Source organism: Hypomesus nipponensis, chromosome 7, assembly GCF_054491055.1.
Source record: "Hypomesus nipponensis isolate SF chromosome 7, ASM5449105v1, whole genome shotgun sequence".
NCBI lineage: Eukaryota > Metazoa > Chordata > Actinopteri > Osmeriformes > Osmeridae > Hypomesus > Hypomesus nipponensis.
In genome coordinates this window covers 4,247,626-4,262,507 of record NC_140367.1, presented here as the reverse complement: position 1 = coordinate 4,262,507, position 14,882 = coordinate 4,247,626, and the positions used below count along the sequence as shown (strand labels likewise).

Here is a 14,882-nt window from a genome sequence, read left to right as displayed (position 1 = left end):
AACTTGAACATATAGGGACCAGTGATAGGGTATCTCAACAGCCAAAATCACGGAAAATAAAGTAAAATGAATACAAGTAAATAAAGAAAATTATATTCAGCAGTCATCCCAGTCGGAGCAAAGGTCTAAAAACAGATTTAATGGATTCCAATGAAGATGAGGGTCAGCGCTCATTCAGGCCAGAAGGGATGGTGATGATGGTGATGAGGATGACGATGCTAAGCTAAAGTTGCTAATGTTGTTTACCGTAGACGATAGGTGGAGGGGGTGTGGCCTCTGAGAGAGCCAGCGCAGCAGGAAGGGGAGGAGTTAGTTAGAAATCAGAGATAGAGCATGTTTACCATAGGCATCTGCTGGAACACTGATCCTGTCCTATCAGGTTAACACAAAGAGATGAGTTCTATGAGATTGTCTAACACAGTTATGGAGATCAGAGTCTCAGTTCGGTAACTAAGAAGATACTCACAGAGATAGTGCATACAGTAAGACACTCAACTGGTAACTTACACTGGCTTACACAACAAAGGAAAGGCCCAGTGCCAAACACAGAAAAGATTGCTCTGCTGCAAGAGACTAGAGAGCAGAGCGGGGAAGGTACAGCAGACGACAGCGTACCAATGACGGTTAGCATGGCGCTAGCAGAGTCCTGGTCCAAGGTGGTGTTCCTAATGCAGGTGTAGGTTCCCTCATCTTCCTCTGTCACATCTCTGATGGTCAGAGTGTCTTCATCCAGCACAAACCTGAAAACACAAGCATGGTCAGGCCAGTCTGGTCAAATAATACTGTATATAATGATATCAAAGCAGCAGGAGGATATTATAATAAAACACACTGCTGCACAGTGATATAGAAAAATGTGTGTGTGTGTGTCTGTGTGGATACACATGCGTGTTTGTGCGTGTAGGGACATACATGTGTGTGTGTGTGTGTGTGTGTGTGGTGTGTGTACCTCTCGTCAGCTGGCAGCTCTGCATTGTCCTTGAGCCAGATCATGGTGGGCACCAGGGTGGGGTCGTGTTTCACCTTACACTCAAACACGGCCACCCTGTTCCTCTCCACCTCCTTGTATTCAGGCTGCCGCAGGATTCGGGTCGGCTCTGCAGGATGGAGACACCGCAACCGCAACCAATCAGCACCTTCTCAGTTGGAAACCGATTGGATGCTTGTGACGTGGTGTCGGATGTCTATGGTTCCGATTGGCTCGTGTCTCACCTTTGACCTCCAGGTAGACGTGGTTCTCCTTGGTGCCCAGGTTGTTGGAGGCAATGCAGGTGTACTTGCCGCTGTTTAGCGGCTGAGCGCCGTGGATCTCCAAGGTTCCGTTCTCATGGATGACATAAGGGTCGTCGTTTAGAATACTGGTCTGGCTGTCCTTGAACCTGGACACACAAATCAACCATAGGTCAGGTCAACCGCGTTTTCATTTTAATTTCCCTAACAACAGTATCACTAACAGTAATATAGCAGTATTATTTTAGTGTGGTTATAGTGTCACTCCAGTGTTGGCTACACACTGCTAAGCGTACCATGTGATGGTGGGTATGGGTGACCCGAAGGAGGCGCAGTCCAGCAGGGCGCGACTGTTGGTGATCACCTGGTACAGGTTGTTGGGGGGAGTCAGGACGCGAGGTGGCTCAGCTGGACGACACGGCAGGGTCGAAGGTCAAACAGCGTCATCACACCGCTATAAACATGCCCTGACGGGTTTGCCGTGGGGAAACAACGAGTAACTCTGCTCCCCTTTCCCTCCGTGTCCAAACTCACCCAGAACACTGACGAAGGCGTTGGCCAGCAGGTATCCAAACTCGTTGGAGACGTTGCACTGGTAGACGGCACTGGAGCCTGTCTGGACGTCGCTCAGGATCACCGTGTCGTCCTCCACCTTCCTGCTCAGGTCCTTGGGAGAGTCTGTGGATGGAGAACACACACTGATGGTTATACACACACTGATGGTCATACAGGCACTGATGGTCATACACGCACTGATGGTCATACAGGCACTGATGGTTATTGTTGGAAAAAAATTCTGACAGTTATACATGCACTGATGGTCATACAGGCACTGATGGTTATACACACACTGATGGTCATACACACACTGCCTTTCAGCTTCACGGCGTCTCGTGACGGCCAGCGTACTCACTCGCTATGGGCACCCCGTTGACAGACCAGCTGATCTGGGGCTTGGGGTCTCCGCCCGCACGGCAGGTCAGGATGCCAGTCTCCTTCGGTGCCAGGATCAAGTTCCTGGGGGCACTGATCCAGAAAGGGGAGGCTGGGGGGGCAGAGAGAGGTTCAAATCAATTTCAGGAAGAGAGAGAGAGAGAGAGAGAGATAGAGAGAAAGAGAGAGAGAGAGAGAGAGAGAGAGAGAGAGAGAGAGAGAGAGAGAGAGAAAGAAAGAGAGAGAGAGAGAGACTATGACTCACCTTTGACAACGACCTTGATGATGTGGTGGGCGTTGCCAAGGCTGTTCTGGGCAGAGCAGCGGTAGTCTCCCGCGTCTGCCTCTGTCACCTCCACAATGTGCAGCGTCTTCTGGAAGTTGTGAAGGGACATCCTGTCGCTAGGCAGATCTCCATTGTCCTTCCCCCAAGACATTTCTGGAGTCGGCCTTTCAGAACCAACAGAAAGCATTGCGCTGTCACTAGTTACTGTTGACTTGAAAGGCTGTGTGTGTGTGTGTGTGTGTGTGTGTGATACTTACAGGCCCTCAGCGATACACTCCAGCTCCAAGGTCTCTCCTCTCAGAACCATCTTGGTGCTGCTGGGTCCAGTAGGAGTCATGAAAGTGGGCCTGCGCTCTCCCGTCAGACCATCTGAGAACAGGAGACAGGGAACATTAGAACACCTTCACAACGCAAGCAATACCTGACTAGAACCCAAGTAGAACCTCTGTCAAGAGCTACCCTCTTGTAGTGCCTTCTTGATTCACAATTGAACAATTTCATCAAGTAAACATTCATCCAGGCGCTAAAACTATTCTTAAAGTTGGTTTTCCTTTTAGGGACTGCTGTAGGATGCTGTAATGTTTGCTACCCAGCCTGAGCCAGTTGAAGTGTACATAGATTCACAACCTCATTGTTGGGCTGGAAAGGAGATATGGAGATGCAGATACTATATATGCATGTATAATCCAATAAAAAAAATGTACGTAATTACATGTAGTCAGGTAGAGGTAGGTTAAAGTTAGATTATTATTCCAAGTAAGATTAGGGTAGAGAAGGTTGAGGATGGTTGCAGGTGGGGACGGGTGGGGGCCGGCTGGGAATACGTTGAGGGCAGGCTGGGGGAGAAGGGAGGAGGGGGGAGGGGGGTTGTTGCTTGGGGCAGGTGGACAGGACTGGGTTCACTCTGAAGACTTGAAAGGGTTTACCATCACTCACCACTATAGAACTCAGTGACATTGTACAAAGCAGCCACTGTTTCATTGAGAACATCCACTGTAATACAACAGAACAGCGTAAACATGCAGGAAGAGGAGAAGAATGGACCAGAAAGAACCAGGCTGGAGGACAGGAGAGAGGACCATGACAGCATACAGTATGACCAGCAGAGAAAACCAGATGGGTTTTAACGTAAAGTAAGTATATTTACCATGTCAAACACATCTCACATGACAAAGAACTGAACAGAAATATGTCAAACTAATGGGAAACAAATTGAGTGGTAACAATTAAACGAGTTTAACCAAGACAGAACAAAGGTAGAATGACAGGTAGATCTCATGTGGAACCCATGTGGAACCCAGGTCCCGTCAGGCCTCATGAGAACTTACTGTCTATGACTTTGACGTTGATGGGCTGCTTCTGCTGGATGGTGCGGGTGTGGGGGAAGCGAGCGTAGCAGATGTAGTCGCTCCTCGTGTCCTCCGGGAGGATGTTGGAGAAGTACAGGTCTCCATTTAGAGCCTGGGACACACGGGCATCCTGCGACAGCCTCCGGAAGTCTGGAAGAGAGAGAGAGAGAGAGAGAGAGAGAGAAATAGAGAGAGAGAAATAGAGAGAGATAGAGAGAGAAAAAGAGATAGAGAGAAATAGAGAGAAATAGAGAGAGAAAAGAGAGAGAAAGAGAGAGAAATAGAGAGAGAAATAGAGAGAGAAATAGAGAGAAAGAGAGAGAGACAGAGTGGGAGTGGGCAGGGAGAGACAATAAGAAACTTGAGAGTTTACTTCATTAGCACGTAACAGTTTCCACACAGACCAGAGCTTATGTATGAGCACATCAAAGCTACAGCTGAGCCACACAGCAGCTCCACGGCCTGTGTCAGGGGGAGCAGGTCTTACGGTTGTCCATCCAGAAGATATTCGGGGGGGGCAGGCCTGCGGGGGGGCGACACTGCAGCACCAGGGAGCCCCCCACCTGCACCACGATAGCCTCGTTCCTCTCCTTCGACCACAAGGGGGACCCTGCGAGTCACACACGCCGTGTTATCGGACAGGGTTAGGGGGGGGGGGGGGGGGGGTTGGGGGGTTAGGGTGGAGGCTAGGGTAGGGTTGTGTGGTCTTACTGGGCTGGCGGATGACAATGTTGTTTGACAGGGCGGTGCCATGCTCGTTGCGGGCGGTGCACTGGTACACGCCCTCGTAGGCCTCCGCCTTCTCGCCGCTGATGTCGATGACCAGTGTTCCCGAGTTGGGCTTCATCAGAACCTTGGAGTCCTTCTCCACATCAAAGTGAGTCCCGTTCCTTGTCCACGAGAAGCTGGAACACAGTTAGAGCGCAGGGTGAAAAGCACAGCACATTAACAGTTGGAGCTAAAAGTTTGTTGAGAGTGACTCAGTTTCTCCCTAGGGTGTTGATGCTGCCCGGGACTACATTTCCCATGCTGACCTGGGGTGCGGCTTGCCCTTTGCCTCACAGTGGATGACAATGTTCTCCCTGGGGTCGATGATGTAATCCTTGGGGGACTGTAGGGTGATGGTGGGGGGCTGAGGCACTGGTAGAGGGCAGACCAGGGTGAGACACTCAAATGTACAAACTCATGCATTACACACACACACACACACACACACACACACACACACGCACACACACAGATACACACAAACTCGCACAACAAACTTGCTTGCACACTTTCTCTCTCTCTCAAACACCCATACTGGACACTCGCACGAGTTTAATCACAGCAACAAAAGCAGACAAAGCGTGCATTGATTAGATGTAATCCGACAAACATCAAAAAGCATGCTGGGGAAAAAAAATATGTTCATCATCCTCGTCTTACCATTCGATTCAAATGAAAACAACGTAAATATTGACCTCAAGAAACAAACTAGGACAACAGGAAGTCTGCAGCACAAGGGGTTTAAATACCCACATGCAAACATAGCCAAATCCACAGCATTGCAAATCAAGAGTAAGGCTTCTCATCGATCCACTCCACACCACTGCCACAGACAAGAAGTCCAGGGCCACTTACATCCTTCCCGAACTTTAGCTTTAAGTCCCCCGTGATAGGCCAGGGCACCGAGCAGAATGAGGAGAGGCGGGGCATTAGTCACATGATCACAGGCATCAGAGGAGGCAAGACAGGAGAAGAGAAGACCCCGCACCCAGACCTGACCCATGCATGTTCCCCATGCCGTGCTGAGTGCAGAGCTAGCTGTTTAGCTGGGCGCTAGTGAGGTGTGTGTTCATACCAGGAAAGGGTACAGAAGGAGCCACAGGCTCACATGTTCTTCGATACTTGGGATGCACTTGATTTAGCTTGCCCAGTGTTATCGCAGATCAGGTGGAAAAGTGCAACCTCCAGAAGCTAAATCAAGCGCGCCTCAAGTATATGGAGCAGATAACAGTTTGGAATGTACAGTATATCAATCAGTCTTTGGAATTCTCCATTTGTCCCTCCTAAACAGGCCTGCCGTTAGGATGAGGGTTACTGTTGGTAGTTGTTATGCTGCATCGTCCTACAGTTTGCCCTACAGGACTGGGCTGTGACCATACTTACGGTCAAGAGGCACCTCGAGCGCTGAGGTCAGGTGACTGAGCAGAACCAGTAGCACAGCTCCGCTGATTAACGCCCACTTCCTCTTCCTGTCCCTGGCCATGGTCTGATATGTCACGTTCTAAAGCTTCCCCTTGGGTCAACACAAGGTTCCTCCTCTCTCCACGATCAGCCAAATCTGGCAGAAGAGATGGGCATCCACACCACGAATCTGAAAGTGGGAGGGGGGGGGGGTAGAGAGAGAAGGAAGAAGGGAGGGAGGGTATAGGGAGAGAGGGGGGGGAGGGAGGGAGAGAGAGAGGGAGAGATCATTATGACACAGTTAAATCAGTCTACGGCCCATTCCAGTCTAAAACCATCAACTCAAACATCATCAGTGAACAGGGCCTGTGGACAGCAGTCCCTGCTGCTCCTACTATCATCCGCGTGTTTGCGGGACTACTCAATGAAATGATCATATCCAATATGACTGAAGATGCGTGTTGATGCAGAACACTGCCAGAGGATGCAGCAGAACATCCCAAGTCTCACTGGGATTGTCTGAAGGCACTGCATGACATTGCTGCAGAGAGACCCAGCGTTCATCTCTGCAGAGAGCGTCCTATGTGATCCAGCCCGGCCGATTGGCTGTAAACACGGTGCGCGTGAGTGCGCCCGGCCGTGACATCACAGCAGCGCTGGTTAGTGATAGCAGTACTGACAGCCTGGCTGGCTGGCTGGCTGGCTGCCTTCCAGCCATATGGAGCACACCACATATAGATGAGACACACATGGACACAATGCTGTTGTCTGCTTCTCAACAAAGGAAAACACACACACACACGCCATCTCAAGGTATAGCTGGCATTTGAGCAACAGCCCGGTTCAGGACTGCAGCTAAAGCTGTGCTCTATTCACCAAGAAGCTACCATCACAATGGATCTCATCTTCCTGTCAGAGAGTGCGTATTGTGCACAGTAAGGTCCTGGTATATGAGCGCCAGATTGTAGCCTGTCAGGATGAAATATTATTCATCAAGTTTGACAGAAGAAATACCAGACGAAACAATAGTCTCTTAGATGAGGATGTAAGGTGGTCTTTTATTGCAATGACAGTCATACACACACACCACACCACACACACATTCTGCAATGGTGTAAGGGGCTTCTGGTTGTTGCCAAGGAGACAGTGTATGCCCTCATAAGGGGCACTCGAGAAGCAACAGTCTCTCTCTGAATGGACCTGCCAATCACACTCCTGCACACAGAGAACTGGACTGTTGCTGGGCTTGGAAGCGCTGTCTGTTGTAATCACAGACCTGACAGACCACAGACACCACAACAGCCTCTTCAATGCTGCTCTGGTCTCCGTCCTCTTGTTGGCCTGAAGAACCGAAGGCTGCAAGGAGTACAAGCAACACAGCCCACCTGTGCCACGACAGATGCAGGATTCAAACCCGGGTCTCAATGACACAGACCAGATGTAGAACATCCTGTTGGTTCTGACCTGAACAGTAACAAGCCAGTCTTGAGTGAGAATGCTTGTGAGACTGTGACCAGGCCCAGTTAAACATCACAGGGGATAAACAGGAAGGTGTCAGAGCGACAGAGAGAGCTGCAGACAGGAAGGATGGTCAGGGTGAGGAGAGCTTCCTGGGAGTCGATGGATGTCAAATGAGACGCGAGGGGAAATCAACACAACTGTGAATCTGCCCATCTGACTGACTGTGTGGAACAGGAAACAGGCCACTACAAAGGCAGGCTGTCGACCAGAAGAAGTCCCAGTAACAGACCGTGAAAACTGAACCTGAACAGGAAGATGCCCTCATAGTTACACGTATCCTCAGTCAGACAATCATTCCATCCACAGCCTGCTTGGTTGGACACAATGTGTGTGTGTGCTCTGGATAAGAGCGTCTGCTAAATGACTAAATGTGTGTGTGTAGATAGTGTCGTTGCTGAGCCTCTAAAGGAGACACTAGTAACACATCTCTGTGTGCTCTCTACTCCTCTCCACTACTCAGGGTCTATGTTACAGACACAATAGTGGATAGTGTTGCACTTTCACGCTCAGAGTAAAGAGAGACGTTTTGAGAAAGGAAACAAGCCATTCATGTTCAGCTTGAAACTGTTACGTTATGTGAAGCGCATTCGGAAATGACACAATGTGAGACAGTTACACTAATCTTTACGTACATGTGAGAAAGGTGAGTATTACTGCCCTAGGATGCTGTGTGGGTATGAGGTCAAGCTGATCGGATGCTGCTAGCTCTCTGTCACACACGGCTGTGTCTCCATGTAGTCTCAGTTCGCATGGCTGGACTGTAGCCCAGGACAAACTATCTACCTCAGCTCCTTTCACTGTCTCTCTCTCTCTCCCTCACACACACAGACAGACACACACACACACACACACACACACTCTGGTGCTCTCACGCACACACATGCAGACACACTCCGGTGCACACACAGGAAGACACACAGGAACACACATACGCCATTCATGGCATTAGTCATTCTAGCATTGTCTCTACAGAATCCCCCAATCCCTGGCTCTTTCTTTCTCTCTATCTATACACGGGCTTTAGGAAGTGCTGATGGTCAGCACGCACCCATCACCCACACACACACATCACACACACACACACATCACACACACATCACACACACAAACACACCAATCATAGTCCCCCTTGAACCCATTGTAATGGTGTGTTGTTTACTGTAGGGTTCTGCTGAAACTGCAGGGGGGTTTGGGGGTGAGGAGTCCTGGACCTGAACCCTAACCCTGCCAGAGCCTCAGCCAGGCACAGTCCACCAGACAGACAGACAGACAGACAGACAGACAAAGACAGACAGACACAGACAGGCAGGCAGGCAGGCAGGCAGGCAGGCAGGCAGGCAGGCAGGCAGGCAGGCAGGCAGGCAGACAAACAGGCAGACATACAGACAGACAGACAGACAGACAGGCAAACAGACAAACAAACAGACAGGCAAACAGACAGGCAAACAGACAGACAGACAGACAGACAGGCAGGCAGGCAAGCAGGCAGGCAGGCAGGCAGGCAGGCAGGCAGGCAGGCAGGCAGGCAGGCAGGCAGGCAGGCAGGCAGGCAGGCAGGCGATGTCTTTACTATTGACTCTATGTCTCTTTTATCCAGGTGAAGGAGACTTTCCTTTAGCTTCAGGCACACACAGAACACACACACACACACCAGCTGAACAATGGGATATACAATACAGAGTATGACACCAACTGGACCTACTCTCATAGTGTGGGAAACAAGGAGGGGCTTCGTTTCTTTGACAATGCAGACTAAGAAGTCACACCCTTCCAATATCGATTTCCCAGTTCTGTGGTTTGTGTGAGTGTATCTGTGTGATTGTGTGTGTGTTTGTGAATTTGTACGGGTGTTTGTGTGTGTGTGTGTGTATGGAAGTGGGATTGTGTGTACATGTGTGTGTTGATTAGTGCGTGTGTGTGGAAGTGTTGGGTGTGTGCCCACCTGTCTGTAATCATTTCATCACTGGGCCATGCTCAGCGAGAACAGGGACCCTGCAGGCACGATCCATACTTTGTGTGTGTGTGTCTGTGCGCGTTTGTGTGTGAGATTGATGTTGTATGTGTGTGTTAAAGGAGAAGAAACCAATGGAAGCTTAGAGCAGCCAGTTTTGGCCGGGGTACAGTGTGCTGCAGACCCAGACGATGGCATGGTCTCAGAGCACACGGCAGCCCTGGGCTCCACAGTCTTTATCCTCCTACTGTATGACAGCTTTCACCGTAACAGCCCTGTTCATGTAAAGGTCAGTGTGTTCGTTCAAAATAGTCCAAAACCGCATAAACACCCTCGCAACTGGCAGGTCACACGAGCAGCTTAGTCACTTACTCACACATCACCTGACACGTGAATACACGTCTTTCCGGAACACATCTGTCAACAACAAATGCTCCAATATTAGGAAAACTCATCAGCTTTACGGCAGTCTTACGTAAGGGCTCTACACTATAGATGTCCCTGTGTCGGCGCAAGGGGACTGGAAAGGTATTGATGAGCACAGCCTTGGTGCGTGACTGAGGGATTAACAGTGACGTGAGTTACAGTGATGTCATGACCCACCCCCCCACAGTGACCTTCACTAGTACCCAATCAGACCTTTATGACTGGGTAACGGCAAGCTAAACGTCTGTGACGCATGACCAGAGGTCCTGTCCTCAATCACAACTACATACCTCCTATCGTCCCTTCACCCCCCCCCCCCCTTTTAAAGCATGCTGATGGTGGACGGATGGGTGGTAGTAAGATGAGAGGAGGACAGGATAGAGGTGTGGAGGATGAGATGAAGGAGGGCAGGGTAGAGGTGGGGAGGAGGGGAGGATGGGAGGAGGAGGGCAGGATAGAGGTGGGGAGGATAGGATGGAGGGATGGGAGGAGGGCAGGATAGAGGTGGGGAGGATAGGATGGAGGGATGGGAGGAGGGCAGGGAGGGGTGAGAGCTGGCATCCCTGTGTGCCTTCCTCCGCCCCATCTGTTCACCCGTCAGGATTACTCATGAAGGGAAGAGGAGAGGAGAAGAGAGGAGGAGACAGGAGAGGAGAAGAGAGGAGAGGAGGGGAGGGGAGGAGAGGAGGAGACAGGAGAGGAGATGAGGGGAGGAGAGGAGGAGACAGGAGAGAGGAGAGGAGGTGAGGGGAGGAGAGGAGGAGACAGGAGAGGAGATGAGGGGATGAGAGGAGGAGATAGGAGAGGAGATGAGGGGATGAGAGGAGGAGATAGGAGAGAGGAGAGGAGGGGAGGGGATGAGAGGAGGAGACAGGAGAGGAGAGCTTACAAAGTAAGCATATCAAAGTTCAGTATAAAACAAATAAACAGTGAGTAGTCTGATTGTATTTCAGAGCTAACTGGATTATAGCAGAGGGAGACTGCAGTGCTGACACAATAGGAGCCAGATATTACAGATAGACAACTCAGTGTTACGTAATCCTGTGCTGCAGCAGACCACAATGCTCTAACACTGTGGTTATCTCAGACCGGCACTGCTCACAACTCAACCTCCACTTCATTAGTGTGTGTGTGTGTGTGCGTGTGTGTAACCTTAAACTTATGTAGCCTCTAAGCTATGTAACCTCTAACCTCTTCCCATTCCCAGTCCACCCAACCTCCTCTGCTACACATGAAACACCCAGGCCTAGTCTGGCCTGGTGATTGACGACCCAGCAGCACTGCAGAGGCTGGAAGGGCTCATGCACACACACGCGCCACACTGCAGTGGACACACATCACTCTGACCAATCCCAGCCCAGCGCCACAGGCAGTAGAGGCACCTCACCAGTGATGGTGTGCAGTAGAGCAGGGGGGGGGGGGGTGGCAGATAGAGGGGGTGTTACCTGGATTTAAAACATGGAACACACGCACAGGAACATCACACACAGGAACATCTCACACAGGAACACACATTTACATTTAGTCATTTAGCAGACACTCTCATCCAGAGCGACTTACAGTAAGTACAGGGACATTCCCCCGAGGCAAGTAGGGTGAAGTGCCTTGCCCAAATTTGGCACGGCGGGGAATCGATCCAGCAACCTTCTGAATACTAGCCCGATTCCCTAACAGCTCAGCCACATGACTCCCACACACACCCAGGAACATCTCACACAGGAACGTTCCCACATGGTTAAGCATGCAAAGCTCGATCTTTCACATCCCACCAGGTTCTAAATCCTAAAAATAGGACATGCAACTATAAACATTTGGTAGACAACACAAACCACACACACCCACGCATGCACACACAGTTCATCTGAGCAGTTTATCTAATCCAGTAGACGTTCTCTGTGTTGTCAAGGTGACAGGCCGCATGAATTCATGGCTGCATTGTCCCATCCCAGAGGGATTACTCTACGTTTGTGCACACAAGACAGGCACAGAGTGCAATCAATACCCAAAAATGACTGGATTCACCTCAGGCGAGGCTCAAGAGACACACACTCAGGCACACACACACACACACACACGCCTGACCATGAATACATGATCCTAATTCCCAGAGAGGCCCGTTCATTTCACATGGGCAGCGCGGACATGACAAAGACCGTTTTACAGCAGTTACCAGGGCACTATGGTATTCTCCTATAAGACCGCTCCACAACCCTGGCGCACTGAGCTGTCTGGACCTTCTGTTTGATCTGGACCATGAGATGACCTTCTGCTGGATGGCCTAACAGCCGTCACTCACAGCTGCTCCCCTACACACACAGAGAAAAGCTAACAGACACACACACTCTCGCAAGCAGACAGCACACACCTAACCCCCCAGCCCTATGCCGTTACTATGGAGACAGAGAAGGAGAAAGGGAGTGCGGTTGAGAGCCAGAGGGGGGAGAGAATGAAAGAGAGAGAGAGGGAAAGAGAGAGAGAATGTGGGAGAGGAGAAGAAAAAACACGAGATGAAAAGTGTGTGAGTGAATCGGAAAGAGAGCATGCATTATTGAGTGATAGATCTAAAAACGCTTCATCATCCAAATGGAGAGAGAGAGAGAAAGAGAGAGAGAGAAAGAGAGAGAGAGAAAGAGAGAGAGAGAGAAAGAGAGAGAGAGAAAGAGAGAGAGAGAAAGAGAGAGAGAGAGGGAAAGAGAGAGAGGGAAAGAGAGAGAGGGAAAGAGAGAGAGGGAGAGAGAGAGAGAGAGAGAGAGAGAGAGAGAGAGAGAGAGAGAGAGAAACAGCAGAGGGTTGGGAGCAGAGAGATAGAGGAGGAGCATGAGCAGAAATAGAGAGGCAAGGGGGATGAGAGAGAGCAGGAGTGGAAGAGGAAGACACATGCATGCTTTATGGATATCCCACACACAGTAGGCCTGGGTGGAGACAGTAAGTGTATCTACTCTCTAAAGGGAAACTTTACAGAGAAGTGTTATGGTGGGCCATCTTTATTTACAAATACCCAGCTTACTCAGGTAAGCTATTTCCTGCTGATCTGAGGTCAGTCAAGACCACCAGCCTGTGTCAAATCTGTCCTCAGCAAGTGTGCCAACCTGATATGAACCAGATCTAGTACCACAACATGAAGGATATAGGACATTTATTATATGACACACATACACACAGAGACACACACACACATATGTACCACAGTGTAGCGTCAGAGAAACACATTAACTCCAGACTGGTCCTTCCTCACTGACTGGAGTGCATGGGGAAGATGAAACCTGTACCTTAATCCTTACCCTATGTGTGCTGCTGTGGTCAAATGTCTTTCAGAAAGCTGCTGGTAGAAATAAATAAAAAGAATAAAGCATTTCTCAGTCTAGTTGTTCTGCACCTTAACACTGTGATACAACAATTACAATACTGTGTGCAGTGTGTGTGTCTGAGTGTGTGTGTGTGTGTGTGTGTGTGAGTGTGTGTGTGTGTGTGTGTAAAGGGTAAAGCCCTATAATCCTCTGAGGTTTAAGGGGCCCCAGTGCAGCGATAAGCGACAGTTGCAAGGGAACACACACTTCCTACACGCCCCGTCTGTCTGCCCTCCTCCTCACACACACACACACACACACACACACACACACACACAGCGGGGAAGATTAAAGCAACCCCCTTTTATCAGCCACTCAGTGGTGGTTAACACACTTCCTGGTGCTCGTCAGTCGGTCAGAGTGGCAGCATGCTGCGTTGTGTGGACTCATCGTCAGGCCAATCAAAAGACCAGTATTTGAATCAATTAATAGTTTGTAGAAATTATGATTTACTTGAAGTTGCTTAGATTGCTTAAATCGTTTTTGATGTAGTCGGATTCTAAAAAATGTTATTAGTATTCTGAACTTATGGGGTTCAGAGTGCAGGTTCCATCCCTGGTTATCTGTGGTATGGAGGCCTGTGTTACAGCACCGCCTCTCCCCGCCATCTGCCACAGAGCGGTGGGGTTCTGAGTGGTGCTGGTGGCAGGAGCCAGGAACCAGCAGCAGGTGCTGCCTTCCCTCCAACAGACCCCGCTCTCCTGTTCCTCTGACCTCACTCATTCCCTGCTCACTCCAGAATGGACTGTAAACCAATCCGCTTCATTCAGGGGCCTTTGTCTGGGAGGTTATCTCTGCTTCTGAAGATCCATACTCTTCTCCCAGGGAGATCCATTGTTGTTAACCGCCAGCACACATTCCACGTACTTTAAACCATTCAGTGGTTTGTCCATTAGGTTATTGTGTGGTTGCTATTGTTGGTTATTGTCAACTTGTGTGCTGCCTCACCCCTACACACACACACACACATCAAACATACAGCGTGTGTGTGCGCGTGCGTGTGTGCACTTATCGGGATGTGTTTTCAAGAGACAATGACGAACGACTTAATTTAGCATGTTGCCAGGTTTGGAGCCATATACCATGTTATTGTGTTGCCAGAACACACTCCCTCTTTGTCGTCATCCCTCCTCCCCAGACACCTGAGTAATTATGACTCGTCTCTATTTCCCATCTGCTTGGAACACTGGTCCCCATGGACACTTATGGAACTGGGCCTCTGCATGCACACACAATTACACCAAGTGTCCATACACACACACACACACACACACACTATCACACCAAGCCAACACACACACACACTCACACCAAACATGTATACACTCAAATGATCACACCAAACATGTTCAGAGTTGTAGATGATCTAATAGACAATCCCTTGAGTTATTTCTAGGTAATGACTTGGGGGGGGGGGGGGGGTTAACAGCATGGCATGAGTATGACTGAGACCACAGCTATGGACTACAGTCAGGGTTAGCATTCCAGATGGTTCCTCATGAAGCACACTGCTACAGAACTGTGTTCTCTCTCGGCAGAACCGGGGGTGGTGAACATCTGTTCTTAGCAGTCAGGTGTGTGCAGGGGCATTGTTACATATATCTCTCCTGGACTCAATTTCACACATAAACACCCTCATCCTCCCTCTCCCCTCCCCCTCTGCCCTCCTC

At 49.9% G+C, this 14,882-nt stretch overlaps 1 protein-coding gene across 1 annotated transcript in view; it reads right to left on the bottom strand.

Annotated features, from left to right (window-relative positions):
• nrcama (neuronal cell adhesion molecule a) overlaps positions 1–14,882 on the bottom strand; it is a 36,172-nt gene that overhangs the window by 10,225 nt on the left and 11,065 nt on the right. The window contains exons 2-14 of the mRNA XM_084701402.1: positions 5,950–6,157; positions 4,833–4,938; positions 4,510–4,703; positions 4,286–4,408; positions 3,778–3,948; positions 2,707–2,818; positions 2,429–2,613; positions 2,144–2,275; positions 1,765–1,908; positions 1,527–1,638; positions 1,213–1,379; positions 950–1,097; positions 616–740 (exon numbers count right to left, since the gene is read on the bottom strand). Coding sequence (XP_084557528.1) covers positions 616–740; positions 950–1,097; positions 1,213–1,379; positions 1,527–1,638; positions 1,765–1,908; positions 2,144–2,275; positions 2,429–2,613; positions 2,707–2,818; positions 3,778–3,948; positions 4,286–4,408; positions 4,510–4,703; positions 4,833–4,938; positions 5,950–6,049 — 1,819 coding nt within the window. The 5' untranslated portion in view covers positions 6,050–6,157. The remainder of the gene's footprint in view (positions 1–615; positions 741–949; positions 1,098–1,212; positions 1,380–1,526; positions 1,639–1,764; positions 1,909–2,143; positions 2,276–2,428; positions 2,614–2,706; positions 2,819–3,777; positions 3,949–4,285; positions 4,409–4,509; positions 4,704–4,832; positions 4,939–5,949; positions 6,158–14,882) is intronic.